This window comes from Chelon labrosus (genome assembly GCF_963514085.1).
Source record: "Chelon labrosus genome assembly, chromosome: 10".
Classification (NCBI taxonomy): domain Eukaryota; kingdom Metazoa; phylum Chordata; class Actinopteri; order Mugiliformes; family Mugilidae; genus Chelon; species Chelon labrosus.
In genome coordinates this window covers 10,271,646-10,286,851 of record NC_140360.1, presented here as the reverse complement: position 1 = coordinate 10,286,851, position 15,206 = coordinate 10,271,646, and the positions used below count along the sequence as shown (strand labels likewise).

The 15,206-nt window shown below is 40.4% G+C and overlaps 2 protein-coding genes across 4 annotated transcripts; one reads left to right on the top strand and one right to left on the bottom strand.

Moving 5' to 3' along the window:
• Nucleotides 1-2,450: 2,450 nt before the first annotated feature.
• Nucleotides 2,451-7,798, bottom strand: tardbpa (TAR DNA binding protein a). 3 transcript variants are annotated; one of them, XR_014699291.1, is made up of 7 exons: nucleotides 6,924-7,784; nucleotides 6,078-6,241; nucleotides 5,846-5,986; nucleotides 5,508-5,678; nucleotides 4,892-4,976; nucleotides 3,909-4,055; nucleotides 2,459-3,129 (listed from the first exon to the last, which is right to left on the bottom strand). XR_014699291.1 is itself a non-coding variant. In XM_084553833.1 (6 exons), the coding sequence occupies exons 1-6, from the start codon at nucleotides 7,162-7,164 to the stop codon at nucleotides 3,961-3,963; spliced, it is 897 nt and encodes a 298-aa protein (XP_084409959.1). In that variant the 5' UTR covers nucleotides 7,165-7,787; the 3' UTR covers nucleotides 2,454-3,960. The 3 variants fall into 3 exon arrangements, 2 of the variants coding, with proteins under 2 accessions (XP_084409958.1, XP_084409959.1); XM_084553833.1 differs by having other exon boundaries at nucleotides 2,454-4,055; nucleotides 6,924-7,787; XM_084553832.1 differs by having other exon boundaries at nucleotides 2,451-4,976; nucleotides 6,924-7,798.
• Nucleotides 7,799-8,596: 798 nt separating this feature from the next.
• ciroz (ciliated left-right organizer protein containing ZP-N domains) lies at nucleotides 8,597-14,860 on the top strand. Its single transcript, XM_084553830.1, has 11 exons — nucleotides 8,597-8,695; nucleotides 8,776-8,858; nucleotides 8,934-9,035; nucleotides 9,130-9,254; nucleotides 9,340-9,483; nucleotides 9,562-9,600; nucleotides 9,701-9,838; nucleotides 9,950-10,034; nucleotides 11,024-11,220; nucleotides 11,323-11,440; nucleotides 13,338-14,860. Exons 1-11 carry the CDS (start codon nucleotides 8,664-8,666, stop codon nucleotides 13,805-13,807), a joined length of 1,533 nt encoding a protein of 510 aa, XP_084409956.1. The 5' UTR covers nucleotides 8,597-8,663; the 3' UTR covers nucleotides 13,808-14,860.
• Nucleotides 14,861-15,206: the final 346 nt, after the last annotated feature.

The window sequence follows — 15,206 nt, the reverse complement described above, 5'->3', positions numbered from 1 at the left end:
GTGTCTGTGTCAGACTGCATCCTACTGGGGATGGCTGCTGCCATCAAGGAGTGTCATTGCTATGTGGTGGGGGTGCCTGGTCTGGTCTAGGTGGATGCTACATGTCTACGTAACATCCACACGAACACCAATACTTCTTCTGTCAGTGGTTTTAATGTTGTGGCTGATCGGTGTACTCCTTTCAGTACTCCCAGTCATGTCAGGAGACTCTCAGCTGCATCAGCTGGTGCAATAAAAGTGCTAACACTGACACTACACTGAGAGATGTTGTACCTGACAGGAGTGTGTCACAGCTGCTATTAACACCTGCTGTTAAACAGTAAACAAAGCCTCACCTCAGAGCACCTGTGCTGCCAAAGCCTCGGTGATTCCCCACACTGATGTTAACGCCGGCATGCTATTAGACTCTTCATGTTTGACTCCTCACGTCGGAGCTTTGATCCTAAAGGGGAACGCAGCAGAAGAAAAAAAAAACCAACATGCTACATATACACATAAGCAGGTTAGTCCATTATCAGACCGTCTCTTCAAATTAGAGCCTTGAACTCTTAATGAGACCTGATGCAATAAGGAAGTTGCATCAGAGCACAAGAGGCTATTAAAGCTGAGCCGAGGCAGCGCAGGTGGAAGATGAAACCGCTGGGACATCTGCAGACAAAGCAGGCAGCAATGAGACACCAGACACTATGACGACGATGACCATTATCATTATGCATGATGAAGCAGGGAGAGGAGGAGGACTGAGCGATGGCTTACATGAAGATCAAACGCTCTCCACTTCCTACATTCTGCATAGTCACAATATCACTGAAACAAAAGCAGAAAATTGTGAATAACAACAAATGCAGCTTCTATAAAGGTTATGCCACTGAATCTTTGGTTTCAAACTGTGAGCGTTTCTCTGAAATATTAAATATTCTTGACTAAATAAGGGAAAAACTCCTGTTTATTAGGGCAGTGTGGGTGTGAACTGATCAGACTTTAAGATCAGACAGAGACCTGGCAACTAAAGCGAACCACTTATCGACTGATTTTGGAGCAAAGCCCAGATATGACCAAAATAGTGACTGGTTATGTTGGTAATTTGCTTCATTTAAAAAGCAAAAATACTGTTTAAGGAACTCAACCTCATAACTAGAACCAAACATTAAAGACAACTGATTTCTATGAAACAGAGGATCTAACAGTCCTGTACTACACAGGCAATCCTTGGCAGGATTAATTAATTCTGTGGTTTGGGAGCTTGTGTACTAGTGGTTACAGAGGTTTAAGGTCACTGGTTTGAATCCCCCTATGTCCATGGCTGAAGTGTTCTTAAGCAAGGCATCAAACGCCCAGAGAACAAATTCCCCACTGTGTTTCTTGCTCGACTTGTTGACTATAACAAAAATACAGAATATCTTAAAGCATATCGTTTAAATGTGAGAGGTCTGTACCTTTAAGGAGGCTCTGTTTGTTAACAGGTCACCAGGTTCATCTTTCCAAATCCTAAATACATCTTGAAGCCTATCTGTGCTTCCCAGTGCCAACAAGTGAGGATGTGACGAACCTAATTAAATTTGTGACGTCAACAGAATCGGTCACGACTTAAGGTCTGTGAATCAGACAGCGTGGTGGTTAAAATCTGATCTTAAGCAGACTGAGCGCAGCGGTCACAATGCCACTGAGAGTGATTCTGTCTGGTATTTATAAATTAATAAACGTCAGAGACTCTACGCTACACTACACATGCTCTATCCCAGGCGTCAACAACCTGGGGCTGTCTCGTAATACATGACTGTGACTGCTGAGATTTTCTACCATGCAAAATACTATTTCAGCTACATGGATAAAATCCAAAATATCTAGGCTTCACTGTCTGCATCTTTTGCATGAAATGTACAAACTTAAAAGATATAAAGCAGAAGGTGAACATCGGTTTGGCTTCATTAGAACGATGCAGGAAATAATTTTACAGTTTTGCCACAAGGATTGTGCCTGATGTACCTGAGAGAGATGATGGCAGGAGAAGAGGACCCACAGAAATCACATGGCTTCCTGGAATGGGCCAGAGAGGAATTCATTTTCATTTAGTGTTACAGAAAATAATATAAATGTCTTTTTTGATTAACTTTGTTGTTATTTTTCTCATAATTTTACACCAAAAATAACCTTTCAGAATCAGGTTAGATGGCATAACGAGAAATGCACAAGCTTCTTTTATGCACACACCAACTTGGATTCTTAGTAGTAGTCACTGGTGTGCAAACAAAACGTTATTAGGGTTAGATTTCAATAAAATTAGACTTGACTGTCTTCTCGCACAGTTGTGAAAATAGCACAACAGCACCACCAACAGGCAGAACACTGTAACTACACCCACTAACTAGTCAAATATATTTTAGCATAACTTGTACAAAAGGTTAAATAACGATATAAATAATCATATAAATAATCAGAAATTTTTAAAATACTGCACCTGGAAGAAGAAGAAGAAAAAAATTCGATCTTAACTCGTCTACATTGAGAGACCACAGGTGATTAAAAACTCCAAACTTTTTATTTAACAACACAATACTGATAGTTGAGTACATAAAGGTGTGAGTTCCTGTTGGCATGTTCAAATCAGGTGTTAAAGTCCCATTGAAAATCAGTAAGTGCATACATTTCACACACTTTACAAATCAAGAGAAACAATGATAACACGTCCTGCCATGTTGGTATCTCTTTTGAACGCATCGGAAAAACTAGTAAATACTTCTTTTAAGTTCGAAGTTTCCGTTAAGAGGTAGAAAAATAAAGCGTTTACTGACAAAAAAATGAATGTTTTCAAAAAGGCAAGATTTGGTGGAGAACACAGATGTGAGAACTAGGTGTGACTTTGGTCCTAACTGCGACATCCGTGAGTATAAACACAAATACCTCATCAGATTTACGATTGAGTAGGGTCCGCTCTAAATTTCTTTTTAGGATGGTCCAAGGTTTCTGAGGCTAGTGAGCTGCAGATGATCCCTTTCAGGATTAAGGCAGTCGTGCAGCAGCAATTCCACTGTGGTTATCACCGGCTCACCCAACAAAGGCTTCATCTTCTGCGTAAGTGACTCCAACCTGGATTCAGACGAAAACCTGGGATTTCCGTGTCCGAGGTGCCTATACATGTGAATTAAAGTGTTGGCAGGTCCATTAATGTAAAGTTAAAAATAAGTCACTGTCAACAGGGTATTTATACCTAGTCAAATTCAGTTTTATTTCCCTTTGATTCACAAAACATAGAAAATGCATTCGTAACCACTTCAAACTCAGTCTTCCAATGGGAACTTGTCAAACATTCACCACATCAACCTCTGAGCCCACTTGCAAACATCAACACACTTTCAGTGCCCCCCCTTCCCTTCCCACCCACACAGACTTCACTAGCACAAAGTCACATTTTCACACAAAGAGGGTGGTAACAAGAAGAAAAATAAAGCACACAGCCAGACGCAGCATCCACATCGAATCAGACAGCGAGCTACGAAAGGATACAAATACTCATAGCACTTGACATTTCACTGTGATTTTAAAGAATTAACGTTGATAGAAAACGATGAGAAAGCAGAGACCTTAGGGATCTCGAGACGCAATAAATGTCCTTTTGTGACGGCCACTGGGAACACACTCGTACTTGCTTCTTCCGCTCACATTCGCACAAAGCCACAGGTTCTTCTCAACTCTCGCAGGCATTTGTCTCTTTAAAAGGAAAAAAAAACAAAAACTTCGCACAAGCAGTCCTTCTCACACTTGCTTCCTTTCATTTTTGCTCTCCCGTTCGCTCACTCTCACTCGGTCCAACACCAAGCCCCACTCATCGATCTCGAGAAAGCGACAAGAGCAGACAAAATTTCTATATCCCAAAAAAAAAGGTGAGAGGAAAAAAAGACAACACCCACCGTCTAACACAGTATATGCAGAGTGAAGCTGTGTTCTTGGATGACAAAGCATTTACACATGGGAGGAGGGGTATTGATACTGAGATCTGCCGAACATTGCTGCCAATGTGGCGCTTCCTCCCGGGAAATTGGGAAAGAGTTGGTGAACTGCAGAAGAGATTTTCATGAAGGCGTTTCCAAAATATGTCAAACAAAAACAAAACGATACAATCAAATGCATACATATATATGTAATTATATAAAGCCCATTTACAATGGACTACGGGGTGGTGGGTGGGTGGGGCTCTCGTGATACTCGTGCATGTTTATAAATACTAAGATCTTGCATGCACGGTCATCTTTGTGTAACATTTTCTAAATAAAACAAAATAAGGTAGTGTGGTATTCCCACTAACAAAACTAAAACTTTCACCCATTCAGTGCACGACTGCATAATTAGTCACGCACAAGTATAAATTTTCTCTTAACCAAAATAAAAGGCAGTGTATTTATTTTTTAAATAACATAAGGTATAAGCAATTTCCCCCTGTTGGTATACTTACCAGATTAGCCTAATAGCAACAGAAAAGGTCAGCGCCCAGCTATCCCAGCTATCTACATTCCCCAACTAGAAGACTTTGTCTCCATTGACGTGCCAAAGCCAGAGCTGAAGCCACCGCTTGAGGGTGTGTTAGCGCCAGCTGCCCAACCGAGGCTAGCTGAGCTGGGGCTGCTGTAACTGGTGCTGGCAGAACTATAGGTCTGGTCTCGGGTTGTAGTGGCTGTGCCTGCCGTTGTGGTCAGACCCTGCTGGTTTGCCAGCATGCCCATCATTCCCCAGCTGCTCTGCAGCGCTGCCTGGGCAGCAGCCACCATTGCTGGATTAAGGCCAAGTGCCCCAAAGTTAACCCCACCGCTACCACTGCCTAGCCCACCACGATTATTGCCATAGCCCTGACTGAACCCACCAGCCCCAAACCGCCCTCGATCCATCATTTGCCTACTATTATTGTGTTTGGGCTCAGCATTGGAGATGTGCACGCTGACACCCTTGATGATCAGATCCTCTCCACACAGGGCTTGAGCAACCTGAGAAAGAAGTGAAGAGGGGGATTAACACCAGTCTTATTTTTCTAAGGTTCGAGACTCATTAATATCTGCTACTCGTGAAGTGACACATGAATGTGTAATATCTGTAACAGTATATAGTTTCTTCTTTCCATTTTGTATTAGATAACTCCATGTTTTAATGTTTATTAATCCTTCCCAAGTATAAAATATAAATTTACTTCTGTCTCCATTTTCTGTACATTTGTTCATATGCAAATTATGTACATTCTTGCTTATACCATTTTATTTTACTAGATTTTTACTTATATTTTATTTTATTTTAATTTCACTACACTTTTACTTATATTTTATTTTATTTCATTAGATTTTATTTTATTTTTTACTTATGGTTCTCTAGAGTGTTTTTTATGTGCAACTGAGCTACCGTGACAAAGCAATTTCCCTTGTGGATGAATAAAGTCTAAGTCTAAGTCTTCTCAAGTTTAATATATTACTGACCAGAAACCATGCCACCTATTCCTATAAATACTCATTTATGTTGACTCTCACCTGGTCATCAGCAAATGTGACAAACGCAAACGCCCGAAAAGGTTTGGGGATGAAGACGTCGGTGACTTCGCCGTACTGCATGAAGTACTGCCTCAGTTCATCAGTTGTCATGTCCTCTGTGCACCGGCCCACAAAGATTTTACGGCTCCGTGTGGGTTCATCTGGGCAGGCCTGAGAGGACAAAGAGTCGTGATTTAAATGATCTACATTCGTATACAAATTGTATTTAGAGATGTAAAGTACAATTTCGATGCAAATGAAAAAGACTTAGATTTGTCATGACTGTAAATGCAAAACTGTTGACCATTATTAAGCAATAAAAATTGTGCCCAACATACCTTTGAGTTGGGAAGTTTGCAGTCACACCACCGGCCGTCAATCATGTGTCGCTGAGCGATGACTTTGGTTTGCGTCTCATAGTCAGTGAACCGAACGAACCCGAAACCTTTTGAGTTACCGGTTTTTGCATCTCTCTTCACCTGGAGAGAAGTGAGCAAGCTTTATTACCAATTCAAAATATAAGATATATACCTCGCCATGGCATTACGATAAAAAATACTCATCAAATACCTGCACCATGATGACTTCCCCAAAGGTGCTGAAATAATCTTTCAGGTCTTGTTCTGTAGTTTTCCACGGCAAGCCGAGGACAATGAGATCTGACGTCTTCTGAAAGCCTCTTTTAACTTTGACAGCCGATGCAGCGTCTATTTCCTCCATCTTCCTTTTGTTATCTGTGAAACATAAATAAAGTAAAACAGTTGATCAGACAAATACAAACATCCTTACAATTAAGTCATACACCAAACTCAGACACTCTGGGTGCTTAGCTATCCAAAATAAATAAGAGACTATCATTGCAGATCTTTTATGATGCCTTAAAAGTCTCAATTTCTATTAGATAACCTTGCACGTTTAGCAAGAATTCGTCTCCATTCATCTACAAAAAGTGAAGCAAGGAATCCACCCCGCAAAGGCCTCAAAGGGCAAGTGGAAATTTGCATGACACAGCATTTTCATTTACATTTCTATTTGAATGACTGTGTGAAAGCAAAAACACACTCTGTATGCAGTTTAGTAGCGATATACCACCTAACATGGATGCAAAATACATCGAGCCCTGCAGAGGTGCTGAACCAATTATTAAAAAATATTTACCTTTTTGGTTTTATTGCAAGATATTGAGATGCTCCCAATGTTTTGACCTGGTTTCTATGTCAATGAGGTTAGACTAAATATCAGAAACACCTTCCAATGTAAAGCAAAGCAATGAATCAGCAAAATAAACATTAAAATTGGCACAAAACTGACTTTTAGGGGTTAGATGGTGCTGAACTATCTATCTGAGCTGCGTCTAAGAGAGTTTTTGACACCTGATCATACTGAAAAATGACTGAAAAGAGACACCTGCCTCACCTTTAGGATAATTGACGACATAGACCAGGCTTCCCCAGTCGTTCTCGGGTGCATGCAAGACACCCTCCACAAGCCGGACTCCCCTCATGCACTGGGACTCGGGGTTTCGGTACCGTAGCCCGCAGGCGCCTGGGAACTGGGCAGCTACGGATGACAGCAGAACCGTACCGTCGTCCTCTGAGGGGATCTCCATGGGCTCTTCGCTTTCATCCTCAGCCACCCTAATATACAGCTCTGACATGGTGTCCAGGATGGCTGAGTCCAAGTGGAATCAGCTGATGCAGCTCAACTTATTAGTAAACACCGGAATGGTGCGCACGAGTTTGTAGTGTCGCGACAGGCTGAAGTTTACTTCTGTTTGTTTTGCTGGGCGAAGCAAGTGTAATACAAGGGTAGTCAAGGGCAAACAAAGTGCGTCATAAACTCACTCCACAACCCTGTAACATTTAATAGCCGGCGACCATGAAAGCTGGATGTTTACTTTACCAATAAACAGCACGCGTAAACAAGTTAGCTAGCTAGCTAATGAGCTAGCAAACTCAGGACAGCTCGACAAATGAATGACCATTCAGTTTAGCGATGTATTTACTGTCAACAAACGGACGCGTCCTCCTTTTGTCCGCAAACGTGTGGTCGATATTTGTACGTAAACAACAACATGGACAAGTTATCTTAAATTTGTGAAATTTAAGCTCGAAATTGTCAGAAGTGGACACGGCTTACCTCTGTAACCTCAAGCTAGCTAACAAAATGGCTGCTCGCTGGTGATGCTCACCTTGTGAAGATGACATCATCGAGTTGGGAGGGCCCACTATTAACTTTTTGGAGGGATGCCAACGTTCGGAATTAAAAGCATTTACTTATTAGTTTGTCTTGCGACCGTTAAATGTCAGTTTACTTTTTGTAAAACCGCTATAAAACATATATGGGATGTTTTATAGATGTCGTCGTGTCACGTAACCTTTCATAATGCTAAGTTTAAAGGTGGTGAGTTTCCCCCTTTAAGTCAAACCGTAAGGATTCACCTTAAACTCCCAAACAAAAGGTGCTAAAGATGGTCACAACAATATTAAAATATTCATCGATAAAATCCTTTACAAACTGTTTTTTTTTCTTTCTTTTTTTTTTTTGTGCCGCCAAAAGAAAATTTCAAATTTAGTTAAAATGCCAGTGTAGATCCTGACTGCCTCAAACATTGTGGGATGAATTCTTGGCAAATATACACTTGCCAGTTCATTAGGTACACTAGTGAAAACAAATGCTTTCTAATATAACAATCCTGCACCAAATCTTATCTCCATGAAGGTGATGTTATTTAGCATTAGTATTAGTTTAAAATAACTGAGGGAGCTGTTGATTCAACTGTGTTTTCATTTTGGAGGCTGTGGTTGGTAGTATCATATAAGATTTAGTGCAGGGCTGACACGAATGTATGACACCTAATTGTTTGGAAAGTGAGTGTACAAAACAATGCATACTGTAAGAAATCTATACTCTACAGCTTATATAGGCTATATTAAAGAATTTAAAGGGATAATACATGATGTGTTGCTTTAAAGCCGGTTTTCACACTTGTTAGAGACAGTGGTCATTCTTTGTGACTTTCTTGGCACTTACCTTTTATATGTCAAGGTAAACACACCTGTTTTTAACCTCCCCCTGTCACAGTGACATCACCCACCACCTACAAATAGGATCCGAGAAGCCCCACTGCCCACTTACGTTCTGCATCAGTTCATCATGGATCACATCAGATTTCTCATCCTTACAATGTGAGTAACAGATTCTGGTATAACACTGACTTTTCACCATGTTTCAAATATAAGCTCACTTCATTGTTTTATTTCCACAGTGCTTTACAGTGTCTTATCACGAGGAATGTGTTTGGCATTCAGAAAAGAGAGTGGATTGACACTCCAATGGCAAGAATAACAGGTAAACATTTTATTTATTCTGCTAATACTGGTGCTTTCACATTGATACTGTGAGAAACTATACTCGCATTTTCAGAAGGAGACGTGGCCTGCTTTTCTGAATACATGGAGATGTGGATCCACGGTGCAAGAATTGACGGGCTCCGAGTCTGGCTGTCTGGGGCTTTGCGCATTCGAGGTAATTATTCTCTTACCCACCAAAATCACAATATATTCACACAAATCTGAGATAAAAACTCATCTGATCTCGTTCTGAATCACTTATTTTCAAGTCAACCTTACATCTCTGGATCAGCTAAATCTCCAGCTGTCTGCCTGCGGATTCTCTCTGCACAAAGACCCTGACAGCAACTTTATTTTTAGAGTCAGCTACACTGGATGTTTGGTCCAGCAACAGGTATGCCGACCTTTCAAAAAAAAATATCTGATCCATGCAGTAGATTAAAAATTGACAGTTGTCTGACTGTGCGTTGTCTCTTCAGCACGGCTTTAACGTCCTGACACTGAATCTGATGAAGAGGATAACTCGATTCGGAGGCAGACCTCACAGTTTGACGATAAAGTGTCCCATGGTTTCAATACAACAGAGCAGAGAGCAGATCCAGTGTGACCCCGATTATATTCAGGTAACTGCTAACTGTTTTCATCTGCATTTAAATCAACGTTACTGGCTAACATGTGCATGTGTGTGTGTGTGTCTTCAGGTGATCAGACAAGTTCCCCATGGAAACTGGGATAATGAGGTAGTAACTGATTATCTTATAAAGCTGCACAAATACATACTTGTTGATGTGTGTGTGTATAACAGAGAACGTGACTTTGTTTGCGACGTTTGCTCCACAGCTGAACTGGTCTCTGTGTCTGAGTGACCACCTTATTGTGGCTCTGGATGATGCCAGCCTGATCCAGATGAACATTGACGTGACTGCAGAGGATATTATAGTTCAAGGCAGGAGGAAGGAGATTTTAAGTCCTGTCCAAGTGAGACTCTAAACACATCATTCTGCCACCTGCTGACCAGTAGCTATAATTACACCTGAAGTTCACTAAACACCAGCTTTGTTTTTTTTTTGTTTTTTTGGGTTAACGCAGATAATGGAAAATGAAGGGGAGTTTTTAGCCTTGAAGCTGGTTGGGGGTCAGTATGCCTACAGTATGGAAGCAACATGCCCAAAAGGTTGGTAACAAGCAGAGAATTTCTGTGGCTTTAACATGTTTTCATACGAGAGAGGGAGAAGGACTTTGGTTTATCAATGCAACAATATAAATTTCCCCAAAGTCTACAGGGATTAACACAGCAACATATCCAAAGGAAATGCACGTTTTCTGCATTTAGTCGTAGCAGAGCTAGTTTGAAGTAAACTCCAAACTGTCACATATATGCTAAACGTGTTTTGCTCATGAGATAAATAACAAGTTCTCCTTCTCCTACACAAATTGAGCTCAGTTTTTGGACTTTTGTAGCACAATAACTCTAAAATCTATTTGTATTTAAACTGTACCTTCTGAGAGGACCCCCCCCCCCCCCCCCACACACACACACACACACACACTACTATTCTAGTAACTATATCTACTAAAATATCTACTAAATGAACATATTGTGGTGAAATGTGTAATCAGTCCCTCTGACATATAGTGAAGCAGTAGGTTTGTAGGTTTGTATTTTGAATAAAACATAAACACAGTGTCCTTACTTTCTACAACTAATCCTAACACATTTTATCCTCCTAAATAAGTGTTTTTATTTAATTCTACCTTATATTTTTGCCGTCACACAACATTAATTTAACGCATAGTTAGGGTGTGTAATAAAAACACTGGAAAAGATAATAAATTACACAGAATAAACATATTCCTCCAAGTCATTTTGGCTTGAGATCCTTTACTAAAGGGAGGCTTCTGACGAGGGCTCGTCTAAAATTCTCATATGGTTCCTTTTAAAATAGATCATGTATCCAAAGAGATTGAATTATTGTGCTATAAAAGTCGAGTTGAAGCGTGTGCAGAAGAATTCAAACCCGTCTCTCACAGATTAATTTTGTTACACTTAGGAATGAGCCCAACCCCACCTGAGAACCACTGGACTAAACCCTTGAAATGCACTGAGGTTGTGATATAAATTAGTATAAAAAATACAAAATAAAAAATACATTTTATCCTCAGTGACTACATCTGCAGCAGATCAGACTGTGCTGCACGTTTTCAAACAACGCATGGGTTTGACCAAACGATTCAGCCATCACAGTGACCCATTGACAGTCAGCGACGTGTCGGTTGACCAGACGGATAATTTCACCATGCATGAGACGAGTGAATTTGTCACTCTGACCATTCCCACCAGCCAAATACTCCAGACCAAGGTCAGTGCTGAAACAACAGATAGTGCTTGTCATGTCATCCGGAAGTACTGTGTGCGTCTCTTCATGACAAAGTGACACATCTAAACCATGTTTGTTTTACAGCCCTGTGCCGACAGCGAGCGGCTCCTGCAGCCGTTCTACAGGGTGGATGTGGAGCTCACCTTCAAAGAGACGAATCACACGATGCACTGGACCATGGAGAACACACTGCCATGCATAGGTGAGTGTGCTTCTGATAAACACAGTAAAACTAAAGAGGTGATTAATTACAGGATGCTATCTGAACCACTAGCCATTCAAAGGCATTTTAACATCACACTTCACATTGAGCACTTTTTGTTTGTTGCTCTGTGAGTCACTTAATGCTCTGACTTTAGCCCCTTCCATGCAGTTTAAAGTGAGACTAAGTAGATTAAATTGACATTGATGAACAACAAAATACATCTCATGTCTTACTTAAAGAAAGATTTTTGATGTTTTTCTTTTTCTTAATTTAGTCTCTTGCATTCTCTATTTTAACATATCAGGCTCAGCTTAAATTTTCCTTCGCTTTTGCCATGTAATATCATTGCACATTATTATAATATCACTTCAGTATCACAATTCTTACAGTAATAATAATATGAGAAATGTTCAAATACGGCAAAGATCCACACCAGATGTGTATAATACTTATAAAGTATTTTATGTCTGGTACAATTCTTGAATATGCACGTTTACCAACACTGAAATGGTTTGTGTACTGGAGGGTTCAGGTTTCCGCATCATACTCGTGTAAGTTATGAATTGAATCCATGATTACAAAGAGACAAATCCTGTTTATAAATGTAGATTAAAGCACATATTGTGCATAGCTTCTGATGGCCAACTCTGCAAATACTTTGTACTGCACAAACATGGTCAAGCATCCCAGAAAAGAAACATATTTTTAAGTGGAGGGGGACTTTTAACTTGTAAGTCATGTTGGTTGAATGATAATAAGAGAGGGATGCAATTGTTTTTAATGGATTTACTGTAGAAAACCTGAGATTGATAGTTCTATTTAGTTATTCAGTGGTGGAACAAACATCCTTCACTGAATTCATTCATTCATTCATTCATTTTCTGAAACCACTTGTCCTCTGGAGGGTCGTGGGGGGCTGGAGCCTATCCCAGCCGTCATTGGGCGAGAGGCGGTGTACACCCTGGACAGATCGTCAGTCCATTGCAGGGCCTTCACTGAATTAAATGTACCAATACAACATACATGTGGAGTAATACTCCATAACAAGCATACAAAACAAATCTTACTTTAGTAAATTAAAAGCCATTATTAGGTCATTCTGACTGATATATAATCATTTATGAAACCATTTAATTATTAATACCTAAGCAGCAGTGAATAACCAGTAAGTTACTGTTGTAGCTGATGGAGGTTGAACTACTTTATACAGTTTTATATAAAAGATAAATCCGTGGCGTGAAGAAAAAAGAAAAAGAAAAAACAAAGTTGCACAAATCTGGTCTTTGATTTTCAGTGAGACATTGGACTATTTCAGCATTTATTGAAATGAAACTATGTGAGGAGTTTACAGACGTTATTTGGAGGAACTGATGAGAACTTGCTGTCTTTTGAAAGACGTTACATAAGAACACACATGGAAAAAAAAATAGGTGCTTATAACTATCTTACACCTAGTTTTCTTTTTTTTTACTCATGTTTTTCATGTGCAGCTGGGCTACTGTGACTAAGCAATTTCCCCCCGAGGACCAATAAAGTCTATCTAAGTCTAAGTCCAAGTACAATCTTCATCTCAGAAGTAACTAAAGCTGTCAAATAAATGCAGTGGGGTGGAAAGTACAATATTTCCCAGTGAAATATAGTGGAATAGAAGAAGTTAAGTAGCTTAAAATGTCATCATTGAAGTCAAGTACCTGAAACCTGTACTTAAGTATGGTACTTGAGTAAATGTGCTTTGTTATGTTCCGTCCATGGTGTTCCTAAAAAGGTAGGTGTGTGGTATAAATTTACTTCATCAGCTAGGAATGTATTTTCTAACTACAAATGTGGGATAATTTGGTAAATAAAATACAGCTTTTGTTGATTGATTTCATCTTTACTATCAAAACCTCTACAGCCGGGCCTACAGACGCATCATCACACATCACCGCATCCCCTCCTGGTCCAGTCGTCACAGGCCTGTCTGCACTGAGCACGGGTCACGAGGGTGTAACCGCAGAAGGCGCCTCCTTTGCCTCTAAGGCAAACGAGGGGGATCCAATCAAAGAGGAGGGTGCAGGTTTTTCAACAACTAACTCTCCCCACACACAGACAGAAAACGACACCTTTCACTTACTTGCTGACGGCAGCAATCGGAGCGGAAATGTTTCTTCAGGGTTTGAAAATGATACCTCCGCTAATGCAACTGAGACACGCTTTTTGGATGTTTTGCATGCAACCACAAATAGTTCAGCAGATTTCCTTGAGTTAAACGCCACAGCTGAAGCATCGTTTACTACACAGGATCCGCGTGAACAATTAAATACAACCAGTGGGAATAGAGACCAGCAAGAGCAGACACAACTGAAGTGGATTTGGGGGAATTAGGAATCATAATGTCAATTCTCCAAGAAAACATTTCCTATATGTATTATTAAATATAGGCCGTGGTTTCGGACTCATGCTTCAAGTCCTTCTCATTCTTTTGTTTGAATTCTCGTCAGTGCCACAAGTCTGCATGTCTGGTTGCAGTCGTGAAAGGTGACGCAGTGGTCGGTGAAGGATGATTATACAAGCAGAACTACGGGCAGACCACTGCCAGCCGTAGCCCGAGGGTGAACATTATCCAGACGCAGACAAGGCAGGCGTTAAATAAACATGTCTCTTTCCGAGCAGCACAACAGGCTGATGAAGAGAAGACCCTGCAGTCGTGTCCGCCGATGCCACCACTCAGAGACGCCTCATGTTTCCCAAACTCACAGTGAAGGCTCGATTTTTCTAATGATCTGGACATCATCTGCACGTAGTTCTGTGTTTCTTGGTTAGATTTATGTCTTAAAAATAGATTTTGGCAAAAACAAATCTGACTGAACATCATCATCATCAACACTGCCAACTGCACTGCTTTGTGTATTTCTGTTGCAGTTTACTTAATCGCCAGGAGAGGGCACTGTTGATTATGTTTTAAAAAGAAGAATTCTCTTGATTTGCTGCAGCCGGCCTCCAGATGGTCTTTTACAAATTAAACAGTTTTACATGTTTTTTCAGTGAATATTCTTATATTCTGTCTTAGATGCTTTTTGTTTGAATCATCTTAACAGTTAAAGTGTCTGTTATCCATAAAACAACACAGGTAAATCCAATATTTGCTTTGTTGCAGAGAAGAGAGTTTCATCTTTACCAATGTAGTCATTTAGTTGCTTTAAATATTAAAACCGTTCATGTTTTCTGTACAGAATGGCAGATACAGAAGAGAATAAAATGGCTGATGATGTTTCCAGCCCTTTTTTTTTTCACCTTTGTTATTGTGACCTCCCGGTATGCACCAAAGCGTCTGTAAATGATAACAGTGCAGTGTTACGCAGTTACATGCATCATATACAATGGGCTGTGGGGCAGAAAATCTAAACTTCCTTGTGCCTTTGGTTCCCATCTGCTCAGTGAACTTATGAGCAGGAAATGGAATAAGTGGTGCAAAAAGCACGCCAACATCCCCCCCGTTCTTTCATGTGGCCTCTCTCGGCCATTACCCTATCTGCATCGACTGTTAACTGTCTTTACAAAGTTAGAAATCCCTTTCATGTTTCTCCGTTTCTTTTTTGTTTTAATTTCAGTCGGAGCATATGGTTTGCACATCTGGGAGATGCTAAGCATGGTGGCACCCAACGCCCACCCCCCCCAACACACACACACACACACTGCTTCTGTGAAGTGATCCATATATGGTCCTCATTGTTATTGCTCATAATCACTCATCATTCTTATAAACAAGTTCTGTCTTGATAGG